Source organism: Stegodyphus dumicola, chromosome 2 (genome assembly GCF_044657685.1).
Source record: "Stegodyphus dumicola isolate Sdum_Otavi_A_Nest chromosome 2, ASM4465768v1".
Lineage (NCBI taxonomy): Eukaryota > Metazoa > Arthropoda > Arachnida > Araneae > Eresidae > Stegodyphus > Stegodyphus dumicola.
The window spans coordinates 264,166,933-264,193,225 of NC_140769.1; the positions used below are offsets into that span (position 1 = coordinate 264,166,933).

Sequence of the window (26,293 nt, forward strand, 5' to 3'; positions counted from 1 at the left end):
TGGAATACAGAGCTAAGAAAGTTGCAGAGTGGAATTCGAACTCATGACCCGAAAAGTCAAATCATGCTCCCGTCAGCTTTGCCACTATGCTATCATCTCGCGGGTATGATTAAACATCATTAAATAACTGAATTGTTAAAACTAAATTTGTTGGTCCTATTTCACTGTGCTATCATCTAAAAAATTACCAGAGTTTGTTCTTCAGCTTCTAGGGCATTTCTTACAAAAACATAATTTTAAAGTGGCATTCTGACTAAGTTAGACGGATTGCTAAAATTAGATTCCAAGTGAAAAATGTTATCCAAATATATGTTAGCCAAAAAATGTATATTTATAAATAGAGAAATACAAATTTAACATAGTAGTATTTAGAATAGAGTAGAATATTTAAAAGGCAATTAAATTTAATTTATAAATAATGTTATTAGTTTTTACCTGTTTCAAAAGAAAAAAAAAATCTTTTAATGTCTTATCTGATTTGCTATAGTAGTTTAATATAGTGAGATGTTCATTTTCATTAAAGGTAAATATAAAGGCAGAACTAGGAAATATAGGAATAATGCTCTCTGCGAACTAGTACTATAGTTGCAGCTATCTTATTTTTCTATTTTTTTTAAACTAAATTCGGTTGATTGCTGTCTTTTTCAGTATGCAGATTTCTTGCTATAATGTTAATTCAGAAATAATTTATTTTTAGCAAAATATTCCCTGATTCAGCTTTCATCGTGACTTCTGTCGCCATTACTTTTTGGTGGCAACACCTGATTGCTGCTTTTTTACTACGTAACCCCAACACTTCCGCAGACGTATGGATAGAAGTTGAACTTCATCCATTCGTTGTTTGTCACTGCACATCGACTGGATTGCAGATATCAATCAAAGTGAATTTGTTCACCGATTGGAGAAACGCATACGCTTCATAATGGCAATGGACCTTTACTGTGGAATTCTGACACAATCATCCATAATTGGTGTTAAATCGTGCTATTTGGCCAGTCAACAGGATAATACGTTAAATACCCAAAAAGTCTGACTTCTATGTTACAAAATCTGACCAAGCTATTTAATTCAAAATTTTGGGCATTTACGGTTTTTGACTTCTCAAGGAGTTGGTTAATAAATAAATTAGAATAATTCAGATTCATTAAAATGACAATCACTGGTATTTTCTTGTGACTGACTAGTATATAACATTCTTTAATTTATAATTTTACTAAACCGACAAGTTGAAAGAATTTTCACACAAGTTTTGAAACACTCAAAGCATGTTAAGCACTTGTCTTCTGCACAGGCCTTCATGAGAAAGTTGAGTTACTGTTTGCTCATGTGCAAGAAATTAACAACTAACAATCTTCTGGTACTGTAACTGCACTGCATAATTCATTATGCATTTCTTTTCGATTGATTTGTATAGTTTGTAGTGATTATGGCGAAGGACACTGGGGCCATCTGCCTAAGGAAAGGGAAGCTTTTGTGAAGAACTTCCTAAGGGAAACTAAGTTGTATTTATGTTATACACAGGGAAAACAATGAAAACGTCCATGTAGCCAGCCTGTTCACCTGGAATTAAACCTGGCTAGACAGACTGGAACAGTGTTCAGTAATTTCACCATTCAGCCACTGGTAGGCTGTTCTCATTTTTGAACAAAATCATACACTTTAAAATATTTATTACAGTGTACAGTTTTGTCCGTATATATCAACGATCCCTCACTTACATGTTTTCATTATTTGATCCATAAGCATTATAATATTTCTGTTAGGTTCTTGTACTAAGAACCACTCATTGCCGCCGTGGCCAACCCGCTATTGTGGCAGTATTCTTTTGTTTTACAAATAGGAATTCATCAATTTCCATGATTTTATCAGATCCTATTTTCTTGTTTGAATGTTTTGTGAGGAGTTCAGAGAAGACATCCCTCGTGTAATTACCCTAGTCAACGACAGCCGTTTTCCCCCCCATGTTCAAATGTTTGTTGCACCACATTGAAGTTAGTTTCTCGCTGCAACAATACAAAATCCGCAGTGAGGTATTTTTAGGATTATATGAGGATATTTGTGATCCACTAAACCAATTCTCAGAAGACATATTTTCTTTTTTACAGCTGCTGACAATGCATCATCAAATGGTTACTTTTCCAATATATAATTGCATATTACACCCAGTTCCAGAAATCCTTTCTTTTGGTAAAATACCTTTTCTTGTAAGAAAACTGTTTTCATTAGCCTAAGAAATGTGAACTACGAACACACACGAAAAATCATTACATTTTAAAAGCGAAGCTAGAAGAAATGCACGCAGAAGGCAGTGGTAGGACTTTGTTTACATTTTCATGGTATGTACTCGTTTGGCCAACACAGACCTTTCAAGTATCTATCTGCTGCAAATACAGAATTAATTAATTTACAATGTCATATAAATCTTATTTAAAGATCTGAAAATAAAAGATTTAATTAGCTTTCATTCATACTTGTCAAAAAGCTCGCTCACAAAATTTTGCATTAATAATAATAGTTTTGTTTGGGAGTACATTTATATGTGAACAGCTTTTTTTCTGCAGCTGAAAATTAATAAGAAAGGAACCCAATTGACCAATGAGTATCTACAATACGTGATGAAGGAAAGTTCTAATAATTTTTCTGTTTATCAGAACAGAAACACAATCAAGCTGTAATAAGATATAAAGTTTATAATTATTTACATACAAGTACAGTCAAAAGTCGTTAATTCGGACACCCATAATCCGGAATGATCTATAATCCGGACCTCAAAGCTACAAACTTTCTGCGCATGCGTCGCGTTCACGCATGCGCACAGGCGTTTACGAGAGCGCGTAAGACCCTTACGGCTGCGAATATGTTTGTGCGCATGCGCGTTTAATGTGTAACGGAGTTATACGCTAAGCTAAAGTTATCTAATTCAGTTAATGTTGCAGATTGCGTTGTTCCTTAATCTTCGAATTGGATCGGGCTTATTATTTTTTGCAGACTGTTAGAGCAATTTTATAAAAGTAAGCTTGAACTTTCGATTATGTCAAATAGAATTTCCGATATATATTTACTACAAAGCGAAAGTATGTTTTGAAATCCGAAATCTGTTTATCAATTTCACGCTGCTCTGCGGCAGAGGGGGGGCAGAAACGTCATTATTAGATTATGATAGATTAGAAAGATTATGTCAAATAGAATTTCCAATATATATTTACTAATATGTAATTTGTATCTACAAAGCGAAAGTATGTTTTGAAATCCGAAATCTGTTTATCAATTTCACGCCACGGATTGGAAGTTGATCTGTCAACACTATCCTTATCTTCAGAGCAGATGTTTTTATTTTATTTGGATTATAATTCCGTACTAAGTTTAGTATTTCATCTCGATGTACTCCGTCTTTGATATGATTTAAATCAAGTTCCTCGTCATTATAATTCGCTTCCGATAGTGAAGAAAGTGACCCAGAGGTTATTGAAAACGAAAACATTTCGATTGACAAATTAGTCGGTATTCTCAACACAACAATTATAGAACTTGAACAGCGGAACTTTGTAACTAAACAAGAAATTAAAGAGAAAGTATTATCACATGAAATGAAGCAACTTACATTGAAGGAAATGTTTAATAAAGTAAACAAATAAATATTAAGTTTTTTCTTTTTGTAAATTTTGATACCCTTTAGATCATAATTGTTCTTTATTTCATAAATTACGGTTTCATATTTTTAATTTTAGAATTTCTGCATGCGATCTTACGAGATTTAAACTGATGATCTATAATCCGGAAAAATCGATAATCCGGAATCGCCGAAGTCCAGACGAGTCCGGATTAACGACTTTTGACTGTATATGTATTTTTATTTGTGCATTGAAAACAGTTTAATAAATAAAGGAAGGAAACTAGGTTGTCATTATTTATTCTCAAATCTTGTTCCACTTAATAAATTTTCTCCGAAAACTTAGGACTTAATAATAATTATTTAATAACTAATAATAATAAGGAATACTGCCAACATTGGAATATGAAAAACTGAGTTTTCTGTACTATGTAGTGACACTATTTCAAAAGAACTCCAAACCAGAGTTCGATGATTCGCTCCCGAACTGATTCAAAGAACCTGAGTGAATTTACTCCGATTATAGAGTTGTAGCTCTTTTACAGTTCACTGACAGCTTTTGTTGGAAGTGTGCCAAGAATAGAGATCTGTAGTCTGATTTGTGAAAAAAGAGTGGAGTTCTTGCCGAAGCATTCCAGGAAAGGTCAATTAAAATTTAATGAGAAAAATTATGCCAAAATTACTAGGTGGAGGAGGATGAAAGTTGCATAGTTTAAGTTTAATTAATTCCATAAATTTCCTTAATTACTGGGAAACATTTTCCTTAGCAAAGGCTACAATTAAAAAGCGGGAGAACTGGCAGCCATGGAAAATGTATCCTTACTTTAAAAACATGATGAGATGCTATCTGAATTTAAATATCATACCTCTTTTGTGGAGAAACATTGTATCTCAACAAATCATGTCTTTTTCTTCATTAATTAAAGAAAGTGCTTTTCATTCTGTGTCCGTGGACTTCAAGTAGTCCTTGAAGCTTGCCCTTGCGGTCCTCCAACAATTCCAAAATATACAGATTGTTATTAATTTTTATATATGTAAATAATTTTCATGAAATCATATGCGAATTGTAGAATTTCTTGTATAATGTTATAGAATACTTCAGAAATGTAAGAATATGCCGTAAAAGTAAGATTACAGGGATAACTCCATTTATCATTAAGGCAATTGGCAAGATAGCACCAAGCTCATGGCGGGTTTGGAAACTAATTTTTCTTGCAAAATTGGCAAGAAATTCCCAAACTTGGTGATAATTTGTTCTTATCCCTGTATAACTGAGCTGTATATGCCTTCCAGCAACTTTGATTTGTATCAAAGGTACTGAAATTTCTTGGTAGACAGGGAAAAACTATGCAAGACTAAAAAAAAACATCAATTATCAGTTTAATTCAGAGTACAGGCATGAAAGTGCAAATTGGCAAAAAAAGCTGAACAACGCACGGACAGAAATTACACAAAAACTAAATGCATACACATGACCCTAAAAAAAATCTGATGTGCAAACCACGACTTCCTTGTACCGAATATTAAATTATACGCATTTTTTCTTGCATTTCATTTAAACTTATTGGATTGAATTAAATCTACTTTGCTGACAGCGCATAAAGCACAATAGAATAAATGCATTCTTTAAAATTCACTCTAGCATTTGTTTACCATAGCAACACTCTGGCGCTAGATTCACTTAACAGTATTATATTTCGTTCATATTATAACTCATAATGCACAAAATTTATATCATTTAAAGAATAGAATTATCTAATCGTTGCCACATGTTCTATTCAAATACTATAATAAAGCTAGAATGATGTTTAAAAGAAATTAAGCAAACAAAACAAAAAAGAAACAGTTTTTTACAGACAATTGAGTATTTCTCATTCAATTAATTCAGTTCTCACTTCGCGAGAAGGCAAAAATACATAAAAACTCAAAATATCTATATTAAAAATTACTTAAATTAAATTAAAGTAAATCTTAAACACTTATTTCCTCGAAAAAATTCCAGAAAGGATTAAGCATGATTTAATTGGCAATAATAAATGAAGGCGTTATCTTTGTTGTTGGGAAGCTAAGTTTCTCTAGATTGGCAACAAATCCACTAGTTTCAAATGTAAACAATCAATGGCCACCATAAAAAAAAAAAAAAAAAAAAGGCTTAGCGGCACTTAAACAACTTTAAAATTGTTGATAATTCTAAAAATATTACATACGAATTTACTAAAGGCATAAAAACCTTAACCGGAAGATAAAAACAACAAAATTCAATAATTTTTAAAGCAAAAAATGTACAATTTACAAATATATAAGAGTAAAGAAAATGAGATTACTGAGCCGGGTAACAGAATGGATATATATATATAAATATATTTATATACGTTTGGTGCGGCCGATTGCAACCAAAATATGAGGTGCACATCTACATGTTATAGCAGTCCTATATACAAAATTTCACCGTTCTGAGGCTACTCGTTTTTGAGTTATGCGAGATACGTACGTACATACATACGCCACGAAAAATTCTCTTCAGAATTAATTTTAAAGCAGTTTTATAATTTTTTTGGTGGAAACGAGTCTTTTATTCTGTCTTTACGCACAGATATCACGAAAAAACATCGTTAAATTGCATTCGATAGTGGTCAAAATGGATATTTTCGTTGAAATATGCTACTTTTTACGATTACAATACTTCCTTTGTACTTCGTACAAGGAAGAAAAAAAACACATTTTAATAAAATATCAATCTTTTAATATAAAAAGTATTAAACATATACATATAATTAAACTAAAATAATACTTGTACTTACTATTTTGCTATTAATTTTATCTTCCACTTGTAATAAAAAAAAAATCAGTAAATCACCAAGAGATTGTAATGAATTAATCTTCTTTAAGATGCTCCTTATGTAACTTAATTTAACAGCTGATACATGAATACTGTACACAACATTACAACACACTAATATACATATTTATGTTATATATTACTGCCTATTTTCAGGCAATGACAAGTTTTAGAGATAAAATATATATATATAACTGTTACTATAGCTTTCAATTGCCTTCACTTTTAACTCAATAAACAGTACTTTATATAACACCAGAAAAAGTAATCATGTAAGATAATATAGTTACAAAATAACATATAGTTAAAGGAGGAATACAAAAAATAAATATTTTGTCTCAGTCTCACTCGATCCTGATTAAAAATTTTTAGGGAAAAAGCTTTTTCTTTTTTGCTACTTTTGCAGCCAACTTTTCTAATTTCCATTTGCGAGCTAGTCTCAATTTCTTTTCAGCAGCTTTTATACAATCCATTGATACTTTTTTATTTTCTGCAATGTTTAATTGCTTTTTTTAGATTATCGCTCCTCCTTTTTTTTTATCTCTAGCTCTTCTTTGTACAGTTAATGAGCATTCCTTAAATTTTTACATAGAGTTTTGTGTACTGGAGAATGCAAGTGGTTATCTGTGTGTCCGACAGATGGCGCCAGCACCGATCGCTGAAATTATTGAAGTTAACTCTTCTTTGACAGTTGCTTGCTCTTCTTTGATTCAATATTCGTATGCATCTAGTTCCGCCTTTCCACATAAGCCCCACCTACTTCGCCTTGAAGTAAAACAACGTATTTGGCGATCTCTAGCATGATAAAAAGTTTTTTTACAAAAAAAAAAAAAAAAAGAGAGGGAGAGAGCGTGTCCTCCGTTCACCCCCCCCCCACATTTGCCGGTCGTAATTTCTCAACAATCCTACATCGATCTCAGAAACAGCCCGGGTGACGTTCAAAAAAGTGGAATTCCGCGAAAACGCGGAAAACTTTCATGCCTGAGAGTATCAAGAGTTTACTGTGTGAGCTTATGCACTTGAGGCCTTTTGTATTACCTACCATTCAACATTCTTAGCAGTTTGAAGTGGTAATTACTGATTGTGCTCTGTCATATTTATGAAAGCTGTACAAGTAGTATTGTGAACAGTTCTAGAACTGTAAAGTGTTTATGGGAAAATAAATTTCATTACGCTATCATCAGTTATGTGTGCATTCAGTCCATTACAAACCCATATGCATATAACAATATATATACACAAAAAGTAAAATTAACTGCACATATCACACTATAGCTGAAAATCTGAGTTCGTTAAGGCAATTACCGATTACACTATCAATGAACTTCCCACTCGAATTCCAATAAGAGAAAGAGGGATTAAAGTGCTGTGAATGTGCTGCTATGTCCAGCATACATTCAAATACAGAGTATCTGTGTAAGAATCCGCACACTCGTTCATCTTGTTAAGGTGAATACCAACATTTATTTAAATTTTAGTTAATAGGATAAAAGATTATCCAAACTGTAATAGCCTCAAAGCATTAAAAACAAGTATAAATTTTCTTCTATTTACTTAATTATTTAGTACTAATATGAAATTATATGCAATTTAATGAACTGTATTTTAAAAATATAAATACACTGTAGTGAAGTAAGCTAAAAAACTGCTGTCAAAAAGGACAAGCATAAAAATTGACGCCACTCTAAAAGAGTTTGAGAAACTATTTTTTAAACCATTAATAAATAGTATAATTTCAGATTGTGTCTTAAACATTTTGCAATTAACAAAGGGTGAAAAAAAAACTTTCAGTTACTACTTTTTTTTTTTTTAAACATATTCTTCACATAAGAATGAACAATAAAATGGAAGAGGTTCAAAACCATTCAAAAACTTGACACTGGGCAAGCATTTTTTTTATATTTCATTTGCCTTAACTGTTTGTTTGTGTCCAGAAAATAAAAATGAAACAGTTAGAAAGTACACCCTTTCTTTCATAGAAAATAATGTTTATTACCATTTAGAAAACAGAAAAAAATTAACATTATTCAATTGTATAAGTACATGAATAACAAACATTGGATCAAATAATAATAAAATAAAGTAGTCAAAAAAATTTTTTTTTAACTTTCACATAAAGTTTAATTATTGAAAGTACAAGTTGTTAAACTTTTAATTCTTAAGTTCTTAAACTTAAATCGTCACTACATTTTTGTTGTTTTTAAACTTAAAACAATAAAAATGTAACGAAAAATTCTGGAGTGTTGCAAGAATGAGCTTTCATAACATGAAACAAAAGTAAGCACATAAGAGAACATTTGAAGTCGAATAATTTTCGGAAAATCTATCACAGCTTAACAACATGCTTGCCTTCGACAGGTTCCTCGAGGAACAGGACACCAAATACATCATTGTAGAATTCGGAATAGTACTGGCATGCTCTTTTGCAGTCTGGCATCCAATTTACTTCGAGTATGACGGGATTAATTTGCGGCACTGAAATAGAATGAATAAAAATAAATATACATAAATATATGAAAATAATATTTCATATTATTACATTTTAATAGTTAATTAATTTTAAGATAAATGTATATATATATATATATGTAAGGTCTACGAAATATGTTGGTTTTTCCGTCTAAAATGCAATTGCCCCCCCCCTTGAAATCTTATATAATTTTAAATGTAGGATTTTTTTTTATACTCAAGTTGGTGACATATAAGATGACTAATTTTATAATTTTACACTGGAAATTTCTTCCCTTCGTTAGGCTTTTCCAACCTCAATTCCAATTTTTATATACTCAACTATCTGGAATTTTCGTGCATCCTCAATTTGGCATTTCCCGAGCTTTCCGTATAGTTGAGCTTTTACCCTGTACAGAAACTTAAAAAAATTAAAGGACAAATGAAGTTTAAAACCCAAACACAAATTTTGTGTTGTAAGCTGCATTAATTAATTTATTAAATTTGAAAAATAGTTTAAGAAAATTCAAACATTATATTCAATTTTTAAATAATCAACTGGCACACAAAAAAAAAAAAAAAAAAAAATCAAAATTTCTAATGCAAAAAAACAAAGAAGAATATGAGAGCTTTTACAAACTATCGTTACACAAAAATGAAATTTGTACAAAAATTAGCACAAACACAAGTGAATAATGGCAAATGGTGTTTAAACCTCCCAGTAAATCTTTGTCGGGAAGGGGGGTGACAGAAAAATGTAAAAGAAAAAGTCTGGTTTTGAATGACAAAAATGGGTCGAACTGACGGATGCACATACCGATTTTAGTTTATATTTTCTTGATTTAATGTGGCACTAATTTGTTTATAATTAATTTCATATATTTGTACATTTCTCAGTCGTTTTTAAAAATTAGTTCATATCATTAATTCACAATTCATGTTAGAATTATGTTTTGCTTGTTTGTTCTTATGAGGTATTTAGAAAAATGACTACGTTTGAAATTTTTACCCTATATTTATATATTTCGGTGGGGGGGATGTTGATAATCTTTCATTCCTTAGAATGTTAGTATTTACTGATTCCCCAAACATATGGAAATTATAAACATATCATAATTTAAATCCACTATACAGGATGTTCCGAAAGTTATACATGTCAAACTTTCAAAAATCGTGGAAATTCCAAAATGGTTATTAATGGCATAGTGATTTCATGGATGACACCATTTATATAGTTACAAATGATATATCATCAATCAGCTCTTTGAACTGTTTGTTTGGTGCAAGACGGACATTAGTTTTTCCAAGCAAAACAAAGTTTTATGACTGAGCTTTGCTTCAGTGTGCATTCTTACAGAAAAGTTGTTGAAACGTTTAAACAGCATCGAAACAAATATGGAATAAAAAATAAGCAAGCCATAAAATAACAAACAGATAAAATTTACAAAATTTATAATCTTCATTGATAGTATACAAATCATGTTTAAAAGTAGCAATCCCAAGCTGTTAAATACTCTTTTAAATACCTTTAAAATAAAATAATAATAATAAAAAACTAAAAATGGAAAATACCAAAATGTTCCAAAAAACAAAGAATATAGGAAAGTGTGCATGATTATATAGAGTGAATAAAAAAATTTATGAAATTTAAATATACATATTTTGAAAAAGACATTAACTCACTTAGTCCAGTTTACATACCCGATTTTCTTTGCGTTCCTCCTCCCCACTTTGCATAATCATGCACTGTTTACTACTTTTTTTATTATATTGTTGTTTTCCTTAATAAGGTTTTGTTTGTGAGGCATTTAAAATATTTTCAACTGCTTATATTTAATATGCAAAACTTAAATTTAATGTATAAAATATCATAAGGTCAGTATAATAAAAATTACAGCAAGCATGATGCGTAACTGCAATAAAATGAGTTAAAAAAAATCTCTTTATTAGTTCAAAAACCTCCCCCAAAATATCCAAAATACTAGGCATAATCATTAATAATTTACTTAGCTTTTTTGGAATAATATGATTTTTTGTTTCTTTTCTTTTTTTTTTTGGGGGGGGGGGTATTGCATTTCTGAGTTGTACATTAACCACACTGTTGTTTTATTTTTAGAGTTTGGTTATGGGGTAATTTAAGCGATTTTTTAAATTGCTTTTACAATGCACGTTAAATATTTAATCGTTGCACATTATTTACAGTAGAATGACAGAATAATATAAGAATAACAATACATATTAAAGATTTTACGATTCGAATTCTTCTGAGTTTAAAGATATTTTGTTAAAATTATACAGAAGCATCAATTTTATATAACAAAAAACTTACAATCATCGCTTCTATCCCATTCCAGCATTATATCTAGTCCGTACATGGCTCGAGAATATGGAAAAGATCCTATTCCAGACGGGGGTTCCTTCGACGTGGCCGCAACGAAAATTTCTTTAATCATCCCATATATGTTTTTCTAGAAAAGGAAGAAAACGTTCGAAATTATATAAGAAATATAAGATATCAACAGAAAACATACACGATGCTTTAATCAAAAGTTAAACAAATTTTGAGAATAACCATTTTTATTTATTTTAATAATTATGAAAAGAACAATATTTTTGTGTATATCAGCTTGTCATATAATAAGACTGTTTACTATAGTAAAAGAAATTAAATATAAGGCTAATAGAAATGCCAAGACCCCAACCTTGAACTCCCCTCCCCCCCCAAAAAAGAGGGGGAGTTTCTGATGTATTAAAAAAACTGGACTCCAAACTGAATTAAATTCACTTTGGTGTAAAATACATTCATATTTAATTAGATGTTTCAAGTTTTCTGTTCTTTGGCTAATTTCATTCTTTAATTTCCTTACACTGAGAAAATCCGGAGAAAAGACAAAAAGTTTAAATTAATTTATCAAAGCACTTTTAATACAATGAAAATAAAATTAATAATTAGTGTACACACCATTGTGAAGATTCACAGCAATGCACCATATATTGACGTAAAACAAAATTAAATACAAGTATTTACTGATTAAACATTAACTGAATCTTCAAAGTGTTCTGCAGTTGTCTACAGTAGACAAAGACATTTCAGATCACACAAAATTTAATTAGGAAAAAATATGCCAAAAATCACTAGGGGTGGTTCTTTTGCTAAAATTTGAGTTTCATTAATCCAATGATAGCTTCATAAAATTTATTTTATCCAAAGAAGAACTTCACAATTCTGGAACTTTCCACAAAAGTACTTGTACAGCTCTTAGCATCACAGAGTACAATCAGTAGTTACACTTCAAACAACTACTAAGGTTGCACACAATGCACTGCAAAGTGCATCTAATGAGCAAAGCTAACATGGGTGTCTCAATACTCCAAATCCAGTTCTGTACTAACAACTGAGAGCAGATGTTCTTTCCAATCTCATATCGTTTTCACCCGACAATTGAGAAATCTGTAGTAAATTCCATTTCTTAAAATTTCTTGAAGGCATTAAAATTACATCTAACGGCCAGATATGGTTAGAGTTACATATAGTGATCAATTGCATTTATTCAATATTAATATCTGTTACATACAGGAACCAAACGAAAATGTCGCCAAGTTTGGTGACTTTTAGGGGGGGGGATTATTTACATATGTACAAAATTTGTAACAATATATTATTGGCAATTCCTTTGTAACTGGGACCTGCTTTAAATATGTATGTAGTATTTTAGGTGCGTAGGAGGAATCCAGTATCTTGCGGTTGTAATGGCTGAGGGTTGAATGAAGAGATGAAGATAACAAAACTGGATTTTTATAGATCACCCATCTTTATTTTCTCACATATCAAATGATTTTTTAGCAGATAAGATAGTTTTAGATAAGCAATTACAATAATTTTTTTTATATGCACAGGTAAAGCGATTTGACGTCATTTTGGGCAAATGGGCATAGCAGCGCGCAGATGTTGGAAGACAGGAGCTAGAGAGAAAGGAATGATGTAATTGTTTTGCAAAGATTATTTATACCTAGTAGATGCAGAAAGTATTCTAAGCTGTGATTGTTAATTTTAGGTTGTTAAGTAACATGGAAAGATCTCGAATTTGGGACAGCAGATGAATTTAGGAGGGGGAAGAACACATCTAGAATAGATAATTTTGAGGTTGCCAATTATTTCTTAAAGCAGCCATCATATTTTGTTATATATATTTGTTTATTGGGAAATGACAGGAAGATAACTATTACGAATCATCAGTGGGGGGGGGAAGAAACGGCCTCTGGAAAATACAAATGGAGCTTATTCGCCAGACTAAACTACTTGAAAATACAGGTAAACTGTTTAATACTGCTGTCCTGCTGGTGATTTGTTACACTAGCTTTACCTTTACTCTGACACTTCAGGAAACTATGCATATGGTTCCACTGAATCAAGATTAGTAATTCCATACATACCACATAAAAATACTTTTTTTTTACATATTTGAAATTTTTTATGACAGAAATAGGATAAAAATTAATATGTAACTTAATTTAGCCACTGCAATTTGATAAACACCATATAAAGAAGTAAATTTCCAAGTTTTAAAATATACCAAAATGTTACAGTAAATATCACGTTTTCTCTGTTTTTCAATAATGTGAATCTATATGTATGCACGTTTATCATAATGTGGAAAAATGAGCCATCTAAAGCCACTAATTTTGAACATGCATAATCTTCCACCCATACACATGCAATTCAAACCTTGAATTCTGTTTTTTATTTTTTGTGTTCTTAATTTATTTCATACTTTGCATGAATAAAATTCAAATAAAAAAACTCAACGATTTAAAATGAATGTGTTGTCACTTTGCAAAGGATAAGATATGTTTCAAATTTAATCAACAAATTCGACCATTTAAAAGAAATATATTGCCACTTAGCAAAGAATAAGATATTTATCTTTACAATTCGGTTATTTAAAAACAATGTGTTGCCACTGCCCAGGAAAAAACATTTTAGTTTTCCGCATGTCAATACACTGGTGTGCAAAAATTAAGGATGAAGTCGAAAAATTAGCATATCAGCTGAACAAAGAGGCAGAGCGGACAGAAAGACCAATCAGGAGATTAAGTAAGGTGATGTACGGTAGCACATGCGCAGATATGCAGGTAGACGTAATGGGGGAGTGTCTGAGTAGTATAAAGCATGTTGTCGGTGCAAGATCAGTATCTCTGGCAAAGAGATTGCACGCCGTATAGAAGTTAAAATCACACCGAGTTGCTGCCTCAGCGAGAAATGGCGAATAATCAATCTGTTAGATGACATCTGGATGCTTTTACCCGAGGTCGAATCATTGGGAAGTTGGAGGAAGGCCGCAGTGTGACAAGTGTGGCTGCAGAGTTCGGAATTGCTCACAGCATCGTTTCACGACTTTGGAGACTATTTCAAACTACAGGAACAGCTATCCGGGGGGTTAGTAGTGGTCGTCCACGAGGAACCACACCCGCAGATGACCGGTATATTGCCTTACAGGCCAGAAGAAACAGGCGGCAGACAGCGGGAGAAATCGCTAGACACACGACACAGGTGACTGGACAACCGATATTGCGTTTTACCGTGGCCAGAAGACTGCACGGTGGTGATCTGTTTGCACGATGCCCTGTACGGTGTGTACCTCTAACGCCTGCCCATCAGAGAAGGCGTTCTCTGTGGTGCTGGGAACACCGGAATTGGAGAGACAATGAATGGGAACGAGTACTCTTTACAGATGAGAGATTCAGTCCAAGTAGCGATTCTCATCGCATACTCATCTGGAGAGAGCGGGGAAGCCGCAATCATCCCTCGAACATCATTGAAAGGGACAGGTATGGAGGTGGCGGTGTTCTCGTTTGGGGAGGCATCATGCTCGGTAGTCGTACAGACCTTCACATCTTTGACGCAGGTTCAGTCAACGGGACCCGTTATTGTAACGAGATTCTTCTTCCATATGTGCGTCTTTTAAGAGGCGCTATGGGTCCGCAGTTCCTTTTCATGGACGACGATGCACCATGTCATCACACAGTAGCTGCCGAACAGCTCTTAGAGAGTGAGGATATTGAACGTATGAATTGGCCGGCACTATCTCCGGATCTCAATCCCATCGAGCATGTATGGGATTTTCTAGGCAGACGCTTGGCAGCTCGTACCTTACCACCAGTAAAGATTCCGGAGCTTCGATTGGCGCTGCAAGACGAATGGGCAGCAATGCCTCAACAACTCATTCTCAGCATGGGCAGACGCTGTGAAACCTTCCTAGCAGTCAGGGGAGATCATATCCCCTATTAAAGACCGGATGTTTCTTGCTGGACACCCATCACAGGGATGTTTCGGCCTTCAGTCGCATTGCGCTCCATGCTACTTTTTCAATAAAGCTTCTTTTTATCCCTCTGATTTCTCTTTTAGTAAGTGTTGCTTACATTACTCATGTCCTTACGTATTGGGGATCTTACGGTATTAAATGTGTTCATTTGGAAAGCTTTTGTACAAAGTTATATTGAGAAAACCGTCTCGTCCTTAATTTTTGCACACCAGTGTATGTTGCCATATGACAAAACTTAATAATAAGATACTTAACTTTAAATAATAAAGATCCTTAACTTTTCTTTCATATTCAATGTCTGTTATTGATTAACAAGCTATGCAATTTAAAAGCAATGAATGGACTTCTTCACATCTAATTACTAGCTGGACTAAATAAATTAGTACCTAAATAACATATTCCTTTATATATATATATATATATATATAATTACTAATTTAGGTGGATAGTCTTCAAAATATGCTTCCTTTGAAACATATCAGTAACAATGGACTTAATGACACAGGTTTCATAATAAAACAAAATGACTGCATGGCATATGATCCAGACATCTCCAAAGTCCCTCAATCATAACTGCTTATACCATGCAATTTTTGTTTTAGGAACACACTAAACGCTTGCCAACAAGCTAACAGATATTTCTAGATGACAAAGAAAGGACTTAAAAAAAAGGGGGAACCCCCATTTTAAATCTGATTCTTTTTGGGCATAATTAGCCAAATAAATTAGATGTAAAAATAAGTCCTACTGTTATTGGGTTGCTTTTAGTTTTTAATATGACAGCTATATTTGTTTTGCAGAATACCACATTTTTTTTTAAACGATCTTTAAAAGGACCTGAAAACTGAAATACCTTGGTTGCTATTTGCTTTAACAACATTAAGCAAAAAGCTATTTAGCCAGGAAAACATGGCCTGTAAATGTGTTTATTATAAACTTTCATCTAACAGCAGTTGTAGATGATATCATTTCAGTATAAATAATGCACTCTCATCTCCATTACTGAATAATAAAGAATCTATATGTATGTATGCATGCTTCTTGTCCTGCGGAAAAACAGTGGCACCTGGGACCATTTAGATTTGAACATACAATTTTCCACCTAAACATAAACACATCCAAACCCAAATTTTGATTTTTGATTTATTTTTATTTCATATTCTGCATTCAGTTTAATGAAATTTGATTAACAAATAGAGTGATATAAAACCAATACGTTCCCAATACTTTTACTAAAACATTTTTAACTTCCGTGCCAGAGTGCTGCCATTCGGTAAAGTACGAGACATTTAAACTTAATCAACAAACTTGACTATTTAAAAGCAATGTATTGCCAGTGCTGGAAATAAACTACTTTTATCTTCTGTGCATAAGTGTGTTGCCATTCAGCTTAGCCACTGCAAGTATATAATATTTTACTTGTCGCACGTTTGCAACACTGTGTGCTGATTTTTGAGTCACGCCTTTCAGTATCTGAATGTTTGATGTGATGAAATTAGCACTGAAATTATATTCCTTATTCTAGATATATCTTAATATATAGGTGACACCAGCAACCCATGTATCTAATTGTGGAACAAAAAAGTGTGTGTTTAACGCAGGCTAAAGCATTTAAAAAGCAATCAACACAATTCTTATTTGTATATATGTAAAATATAAAAAATATGATGGCTTTGCTCTATGCAAACAAGCAACCTCTAATTAACTTTCCACAATTTCAGGATCTTCCCCCTAGACCAGTATTTTCGAGCATATTACATAAGCGCTTTTATAAATGCAGAATTCATGCCATTTTGCCTCAGAGACTGCTTTCTCCCTCTGCTGCTGTTAAGACCTATGTTGCTGCTCTTCTCATCTGCCTCCCTTTGTTCGAATATTATGATGCAGTGAATTTAAAGCTAATCTTATTTAGTAAAGAGTAATGATCTGCCGTTTAAACTGAATAAAGATATGGAGCTATAAATTTAAATCCTTCTGTGCCATCATTGGATGAGGCCTTACACTCAGGCACAACAATGTCCAGAATTCTGATGTGACCAGATTGCCAAGTTTCACTCAGGTGCCCGACTGTCAAAACATTACAAATATATTACAAAAACATACAAAAATAATTATAAAGAAAAATACAAAATCATTTTAAGAACTATCATGCATTATGCTGAAAATTGGTCAGTAAATATATAAAGAAAGAAATTTAGAACCAATTTTCACAAAGAACAAAAATTGAGATTCAAATAAATTAAAAAAAAAAAAATCCCATAAATGTCGAATTAGAATCTGAAAATATTAAAAGAAAAATTTAAATAAACCACTACAAGAAAAACCAAAAATAAATCATGTAAAAAAGCAAATGAATGAAAAGGAATCCAACTCTGACATAATGTCTTCAGAAGGAGGATACATCGAAACTAATTACAATTTCTTTTCCATAAGAAAATCCTTGCTTTTCTATATCCAGAATTAGCTGATGAACCATTCCAATATATTTTTTAATCTTAACAGTTCACTCGAATATATATATATATATATATATACAAACTTTGCAGTAAGTTTTTAAAAAAGGTTCCACTTCATGGAGAATTTTTTCAAAAAGAAAATAAGGGAGGAATTCTTTCTCTTAACACACAAATTATTTTGCTTATACTATTCTATAAAATAGAAATACTATATTATGAAGTCCTACTATGGATACTATACAATGGAAATAATGGATTTTTCATCTTATCCTTCACCAAAGCATAGCTGATTTTGAAAATGTGAGGTCTTTCTGCACCATGAAGCAACACAACCTCAAGAGGGATCTAAACTGAAAATTCTGATTCAAAACTAGACATATTTTTTTCCACTATTAAATTAAATATAGCATAATTTTAAAATACATTAAATGAAAATTTAGAATAATAAATTCATATTAAGCAATGGTTTCGGACTTTAATATATTAAACAAATTTTAGACTGCGAAAACCTCAAAACAAAAGAAAAAATTTTATTTATCAAAATGCTTTTTTTAAACACAAAAAATTAATAATAAATGGCCATATAAACAGTTGGATTAAAATTACTAAATGGAAAAATTTGAAAAAAATTAAATACAAACATTTATTAAATCTATAAAATATTCTACAAAACTCTATATTTTACTACACAATTTCAGATTGTATAAAAATTAATTAGAAAAATTACCCTAAAACTTGTACAATTTAAATTTTAGTCAGGCATAACATTGCTATCTTAGCCACAGCAATTCCTGAATATGTTAAGATTTCCCAAAATGTCGATGAAATGCCAAATGTGGCTAGCTTTCATTTATCTCCCTTGTACCATAATGGCAACATTTCAGCATGAGACTAGTAGAATTATGAGAGGTGAGATGAATTAAAAAATTTTTTAGATAGGAGTGTCTTAGACTGCCCAATACACGCAGTTATTTCTGCAAATTAAGTCATCTGTTTCCTCTGTCTTTCGATAAAAGCATAACAAATTTTAGATGAATATTTGATTTTTTTTAGTGCTTTTGTTGAAGTTATGTTTCAAGAAGTCAAAATGAGTGGTAACCTGAATTTGAGATTATTATTATTATATTTCCACTTTGCTAGTTAACATGGCATTGGAAATGTAAAGATATATGATAAATATAATATAAAGCTTAGCTTTATAAAGATAGAAGCTTTTTTATCTGTACTCTTAAAATATATTAAATTTAATATAAATATATTAAAAGCTACTAATCACGAGAAAAACTAAATGTAAGCTTTAATTTATATTGGTTTCATTGTTATTTCATGTTTCTTGCTTTTAAAAATTTATTGAGCGGTTACTCTTTTATAGAATACAAAGTGTGCCACTATTTTGAAAATGCCTTTTGCCTCTGGTTTGCTAATTTGGCGAAACGTTTTGAATATCACCCAAGGCCACCCTGCTCAGGAGAAAACCTTCATAGCCTTTTTTAAGAGCTCATTATCAAAATTCTGGCAGTTCTGCTACAAATAATTATTTTTAGATACTGCTGTTTTTGAAAGTTTCTAAATTATGGTAATTTTAGGAAAAAATACAGGAAAACATAAGTGCAGTAATTTGGTATGCAAAGATTACTAGTTCTTATGATATGTATTAAAAGCTGTTGCAACTTTCTGGCACTTTCTCTTTCAGCAAAATTTCCTCATAAATATGGCAATTTTTTTAAAAATAGAATGAAAGCTTCTGGTTAAAAGTATACTAATAAGAACTGCACTTAAGTGCAATACTCAACAAACATTTCATATCAAATAAATAATGCTACAATTCACAATAAAAATAGTAATAATAAATTAATCTTGATTGCTTTCAACTGTGAAATTTTCAAACAAAACAATAAAATGCACACATAGAATTTTGTTTCTGTAAATAAATTTTGAGTGTGGAAGATTTTTTGATAACATACAGTAGCTTTTATATTTCTGTGAAAAAAGGTGCATTGTCAGAGACAGGTTAAAATTTCATAAAAATATATAAGAAAACAAAATCTTACTTCAATATCAGACCATTTAAAACAAGAATAATGATCTTCAAATTTTTCAATAAAATCATGACAGTACATCTGAAATTCACAGAAGTAGAAATTTAGCAAACAGAAATGTAAAAATACTTATTTTTTAAATATGCTAGTCATACTGTAGTTGATTTACAGTATGACCATGATTTACAGTTACCATAATATTTTTTGCTCAAAGAGCAATTTCAATAAAATACAACAAAACAAAACCTACTAGAATAAGTACCTACGATTGAAAATATTAAATAAAGTAATTGTGAATAAAAAGCAACAGAGAGTTAAAAGAAATTTTTAATAACTCAATGAACATGTAGAAGAAATTTTTTGAATTTATCACTAGCATGAACTTTAAAAATTTTTTGTTACTTTTACTGGAATAAAAAAAATTCACTGCAATTTTGTTCACTTAATTTTACACCTCTGTAAATCTTTTATGGTTGATTCAGCCATTTTCTTCAGATCATATGATATTCATTATTAAGAATACTCTTTGATTAGTGCGGATGTTCCTGGCATGCTGAAAATATATTTCAATTGTTTGAACAAGAATGAGAAATGAAATGTTTTTTCTTTTAAATGAATGAAGAGTTGTATTTTTTTTTTCAGAAATTTTATTTTTCCAAATATCATAATTGCTACCAAAATGTTTTTGCAATCGCTTCTTCATAAAAACATTGATCCATGCTTATTGTATTATTTGCAGCAATTTCATTACCCAATTTCAGACCATGCTAATTCAAATAAAAGACTCTGCTCTAGAAGGTATTTATTTACTCTCTCCGTTCAGAATGCCTTTGTGGTGTAACAGTAGCACACTCAGTGCGTATTTAAGAGGTCTAGGTTCAAGACCTGGCGAGGGCATTGATCATTTTTCACATCTCTTGCTTTACAATAACCTAATGAGTCCACCAAAACTGTTTCAACATAGCTCAATGTAAGAAAGACATCTGTCATCATTTGAAAAAACATCTAAACAACATTAAAGGTACATAGATCTAGATACCAAATATTTAGATTGGCAACTGTGAGTGTAACAGAGGGGATATTTTAATTGTGAAATCACCATTTTACATGGGTCTGTACTATTTTTATTTTTTGAATATTTGACACTTTTAAAATTTTACTGGAACAAAATGATGAATTGAACACTATACAGGGACCCTATCATAACATCGGGGTAGTCCTGGTCAAAGCAGGACATCTGGTAAGGCTACTAATAAGTAATGAAATCTAATATTTACCTGTTGTAATGGGAAATTACTATAATTCATGACGGTAAAATGCTTTTCATAATCATCAAAGTGGTCCAAAGAAAATGGCCTGCAAAATAGTATATAAAATAAAGGAAATGAGTTGTATGCTTAAAATATTACAAATTCCACATTACTTAATAACTCATAATCCAAAAATATGCATTCTATTTGAGTTTAGAGACGACGAATAAATTTACTACAAACTGAGAAAAATCTGATATAAAACAAGGGGATATTACTTTTAATGTGTATAACTCTTTGTAAAGAAAAACAAGTTAAAAGAATATTCTTAGTGCTTCCGCTAAAAAGTAGCTTAGATACTGTGGTTCCGGCGAAAAAAATTTTAACATAAGTAAAATAAAGTGCAATGAAAAGTGTAAACATTAAATAAACAATATTACGACTAGAATATTTACAAATAAAATTGAAATCTAATTGTAAGTAATATGTTGATCAAGGTAAGGCAAACTTTAAACAATAGAATAAAAGTGTGATATAAGACTTGAGCAAAAATACAAAAACAAAAAAGCAGTAGATGGTAAATTAGTCTAATTCGAATCTCATTACCGACTCTTCAGGGGAAATTTAATAATGATTTTCGAATCCAGCATCTGAAAAGTGAAATCTGAAAAGTGAAACGGACATTTAAAATTTTCGATGCAAAATGCCAAAACGAAATTAACAGTCCTTCTGGGCTAACACCCTTTGTGCTTCAAATAAATAAATAAGCAGTCCTATATAACAAAATTTCAACATTCTACAACTATTCGTTTTCGAGTTATGCATATCTGTACATGATGTACAGATATGCATAACTGTACATGATGCACATATATGCATAACTGTACATGATGTACAGATGTCATAAAAAATCTCTTCTGAATGCATTTTTTGGGGGGAGAAGTCCTTTATTTTGTCTGTACATACAGATGCCATGCAAAAACATCATTCATGTGGATTTGAAAGCAGTCTTGCAATATGATACCTGAAATTTTTCATGATTACAATACTTCCTTTACATCACACAAGGAAGTAAAAGCAGATACAAGAAATTTTTCCATTCAGTTCGATAATTAGATACTTCTTTTTTTGTTGCTAAGTATTTAAATTTTAAAATATTTTGCTTTTTAAAGTATTTATCTGAAGGAAAGTGTATCCTTACTTGTTAGCAAAACGAAGCCAGAATCTATCATAAACATAGAGTTCCAATGGATGAACACTTTTCAACAGAACTATATACCGAATGTCCATCTTTACCAAACCGATATCTTCTACAGGAAACAGAACAGGGTCAGAGATGTACTTACATGCCACCTGCAAATATTTAAAGAAATTATACATTTGGCAATAAATCATTAACCTTTACAATGAATAAAATTAAAACATATTAACCCTCTGAGCACCATGACAGGCTTTATCTGCTTATGAGAATTTTTTATTGCTTGGTATATATATATTAGCTTATAACTTAAGATATTTTGCTTTATTACATTCTTTAATATAGTACAAAGTCTGATATCTGGACTTGTCGAGACTTCCGCGTTTCTGGATATTAGATCATCAGTTTAAATCTAGTAAGATGGATTGTAGAAATAAAAAAAATTAAAATATGAAATCGTGATTTATGAAACAATGCAGCATTTATGATCTAAAGGGTATCAAAATTTAGAAAAAAAAAGCTTAATATTTATTTGTTTACTTTATTAAACATTTCTTTCAAAGTTGTTCAAGTTGCTCTGTTTTTTTTTTTTTTTTTTGTGCTAATACGTTCCCTTTAATTCTTTGCTATGTCTAGAATTCCGACTGACCTCTCAATCAAAATTTTTTTTGCTTTCAGTAACCTCTCTGTCACTTTCTTCATTATTGGTAGTGGTCTGGATCCAGAACCATACTACAGATTTCAGCATCCGTTAATTGAATGATGACTGAAAAGCATTGTCATCACAATGAAAAACTTCTTTTATACCATCTTCATTTATTACTGCTTCTCCACATTTCTTTACAAAAATCTGTTAATTAGAAAATTTTGCATTTGGTTTGGAATATCCGAAAACCTTCAGATTCGCGGCTATCAATCATAAAATTTAGTCATCATTCACTAATACATATTTGGCTATGTATCACGAGACTGGTGACTAAAGATAAGTTGTTCTGCTTAATTTTATCTTGCTTCTATCATGCGCTGAGAGAATTAAGCCTAAATTGTATTAGTTATTTATTATATTTATGCCTATTCCTTGCACATGCTTAAGGCTTAGTCGAGTCTTGAATAAATAAATTTTCACATATACTTAAGGCTTATTGAGGGCCGGCGCTAGAAATCTTACCACCTACCTGATGCAGTCTCTGCGAGTCCTAATTGATCTATTGATCATACAAATTTATGCTAAAATGATTGTTTTTCATTTAGTGCCGAAGTGAAATTAAGAATCGGACTCTCCACATGCCGGGGGGGGGGGGGAACAGATGTGCATGCATAAAGCACACACACACACACACACACACAAAAAAAAAAAAAAAAAAAAAAAAAAAAAAAAAAAAAAAAGTTGGTGGTGAGTTTGAGGTCCGGATTATAGGTCATTCCAGATATTTGACGTCCAGATCTTAGACTTTGCATTGTACTATACAAATTGTCTAAATGAATTAAAATTAAGTGTATGAAAATAGAGACTAAAAGAAGTATATATATAAATTTAGCTAATCAAGGCTGTTTAAATACAGGTCTTTATGACAGATCCAAAAACCCGTGCCACTCAGAGGGTTAATACATATTTCCAAAGAACAACTAGTGAAATTCTTTTAATAAATATAGGAATTTTAGTAGTTTGTTAATGCTTTAGAGTTCAACCTGCGGCTATAATTTTATCACAGAAATAATAAAAAAGATTTTAAAAAAAGATTTTACATAATAAGTTTTTATTTAAAATTCATAAGATATTTATTGAACTAAAAGAAAAATAATTCATTATAAAGTTTCATGGAAACAAGAGATTAAATTATTCTCTTTACAAAATGTATCTACATATTTAGATCACAAATAATAAAACCATAGGACACCCACAATAAATTTACGATGTTAATGGTACGTTTGACCATGGTATTTGCTTATTAGATTTTGTTGGCGTGGAATTAAACATTTTTTGCAAAACAAAATATGATGTAATTTTTTTTTAAACTTTTTCCGAAACAACCTAGAAGTTTTTCATATTACAGATCTATGGTCACGAAATGACAGCATTCAAGTGGAGCACAGCAAAGAAAAAACAAGTGGACAAAGTTTTGGATGTCCAGTCGAATTAACACTGAAATTTGTTAAATTTCCGACATTAACATAAACTAAGGAAGAAGACGTTGCAGCATTATCTCAATCCAAGAGTGATGTCTGAATTAACAAAAAACCTCATAGAAATCATGAAAGTGAAGAACAAATTAGAGAAGACAGTCATAAAGAAATTAAAGAGCTCAAAGAAAATGAAAACTTCAGAGATAATCATAATGAAGAACAAAACAAATTAGAAGGCAGCACATCAGATGAGAAAGAAAGAGGAGGAGGAAAAGGAGAAGTAGAAACTAAAAGTAATATTTTTTTCTCTGACATCTCTGTTTAGCCTTTCCCAGTTTCAGGTAATCTACGAGTTGAATTAATTAAAAGAAAAAAAATGAAGCATTTCAAAATAAAGATGGACCTTTTGTTTCTGTTAAGAGACAAGAGGATAAGACAAAGACGAAGGGTGCTAACTGACAGTTGACATCTGACTGGTTCTATATCAGTCAGCCAAATGGCAAGAATATTCCCAGAAGCTGGACAGCATACTCAGTTTAAAACCAAAATTCGTACTGTTTTTGTTGCAGCCTCTTTGGCACAGATGCAAGTTTGAATAATACAGTATAAAGTCAGAGATCTGGACCCTTCGGAACTTCGGCGATTCTGAATTTGGGATTTTTTCAGATAGTAGATCATCAGTTTAAATCTAGTACGATGGCATGCAGAGATTATAAAATTAAAAATATGAAATAATGAAGCACTTTTGATCTAAAGGTTATTAAAATCTACCCCCTCCAAAAAAAGAGAGAGAGGTTTACTATTTATTTGTTTACTTTATTAAACATTTCTTTCAATATAAGTTTTTTTACGTTGCTTTATTTTTTGAGCATATACTACTTTCTCTTTAATTCTGTAGACAAAATTTCTTGTTCAGTTACATTGTTGAAGTCCTGTGATTGCCGTGTGCTGAGAATCCCAACTAACTTGTCAATCGAAATTTTTTCTTTTCAGTAACTTCTCTGTCATTTCTTCGGTAGCAGTATTTTCTGGATCTAGAACCATACTACAAATTTTGCCATACATTAATTGATTGATGATTGAGGAGCATTGTCATCACAATCAAAAACTTATTTTATATCATCTTCATTTATTATCGCTTCGCAAACTTTTCTTTACAGAATTTGTTAATTGGAAAATTTTGCCTTTCGTTTGCGATATCCGGAAACCTTTAAAATTTGCGGCTATCATCATAAAATTCAGCTATCGTTCACTATACATATTTGGCTATGTATCATGAGATTGGCGAGTAAAGACAAGTTGTTCCGCTAAATTTTATCTTGCTTCTATAGCACACTGAGACAATTAAGACTGAACTGTATTAGTTTAGTTATTTATTATATTTATGTCTATTTTTTGCACATGCTTATCAGAGTCCTTAAAAATAAAGGCTTATCAGACTTATCCAAGTCCTGAATAAATAAATTCCCACATATACTTAAGGCTTATTGAGGGCCAGCACTAGATATCTTACCACCTGATACAGTCTCCGTGGATCCTAAATTCTGCTACCAAGCGCCTCCCTTTGTCTTCCCTAAATTCTACTTCCCGTTAAATTCTACTTCCCTAAATTCTACTGCCCTGTGCGGTCATACAAGCCCTGGCACTGGTTCTGGGTTTATATGAATAACTAATCCATTATTCTTAATTCAAATAGCACTAAATTTAATATTTTGGCCTATGAGTATCATTAACAAAATCTATTTTTTTAGCATACGAAAAGAGATTTTTGTTAAATTTTTCCTCATCAACATTTTTTAGCACACTGAACTTAAATCTGTAATCATTGCCAAGCATTATGTCAACATAAAAGGTTATGTCAATATACTCTTTATTCAATTACTAACAAAAAAAAAAAAAAAGTTCAGGTATCGCTAAATGAGCCATTACTCAAGTTGTAATGTGTTGATAAACATTAGGTGATGAAAGCAAAATATAATAAATAATGTTTCACCAGAGCTATAAAT

The 26,293-nt window shown here is 31.4% G+C and overlaps 1 protein-coding gene across 2 annotated transcripts in view; it reads right to left on the minus strand.

The window, feature by feature from the left end:
* Positions 1-8,544: 8,544 nt before the first annotated feature.
* The window catches only part of TTLL12 (Tubulin tyrosine ligase-like 12), a 56,951-nt gene continuing 39,202 nt past the window's right edge, over positions 8,545-26,293 (minus strand). For both annotated transcript variants that reach the window (XM_035351354.2, XM_035351352.2), the window contains exons 11-15: positions 22,167-22,318; positions 20,993-21,071; positions 19,728-19,796; positions 11,227-11,365; positions 8,545-8,924 (exon numbers count right to left, since the gene is read on the minus strand). In XM_035351354.2, the coding sequence (XP_035207245.1) occupies positions 8,776-8,924; positions 11,227-11,365; positions 19,728-19,796; positions 20,993-21,071; positions 22,167-22,318 (588 nt within the window). In that variant the 3' untranslated portion in view covers positions 8,545-8,775. The remainder of the gene's footprint in view (positions 8,925-11,226; positions 11,366-19,727; positions 19,797-20,992; positions 21,072-22,166; positions 22,319-26,293) is intronic.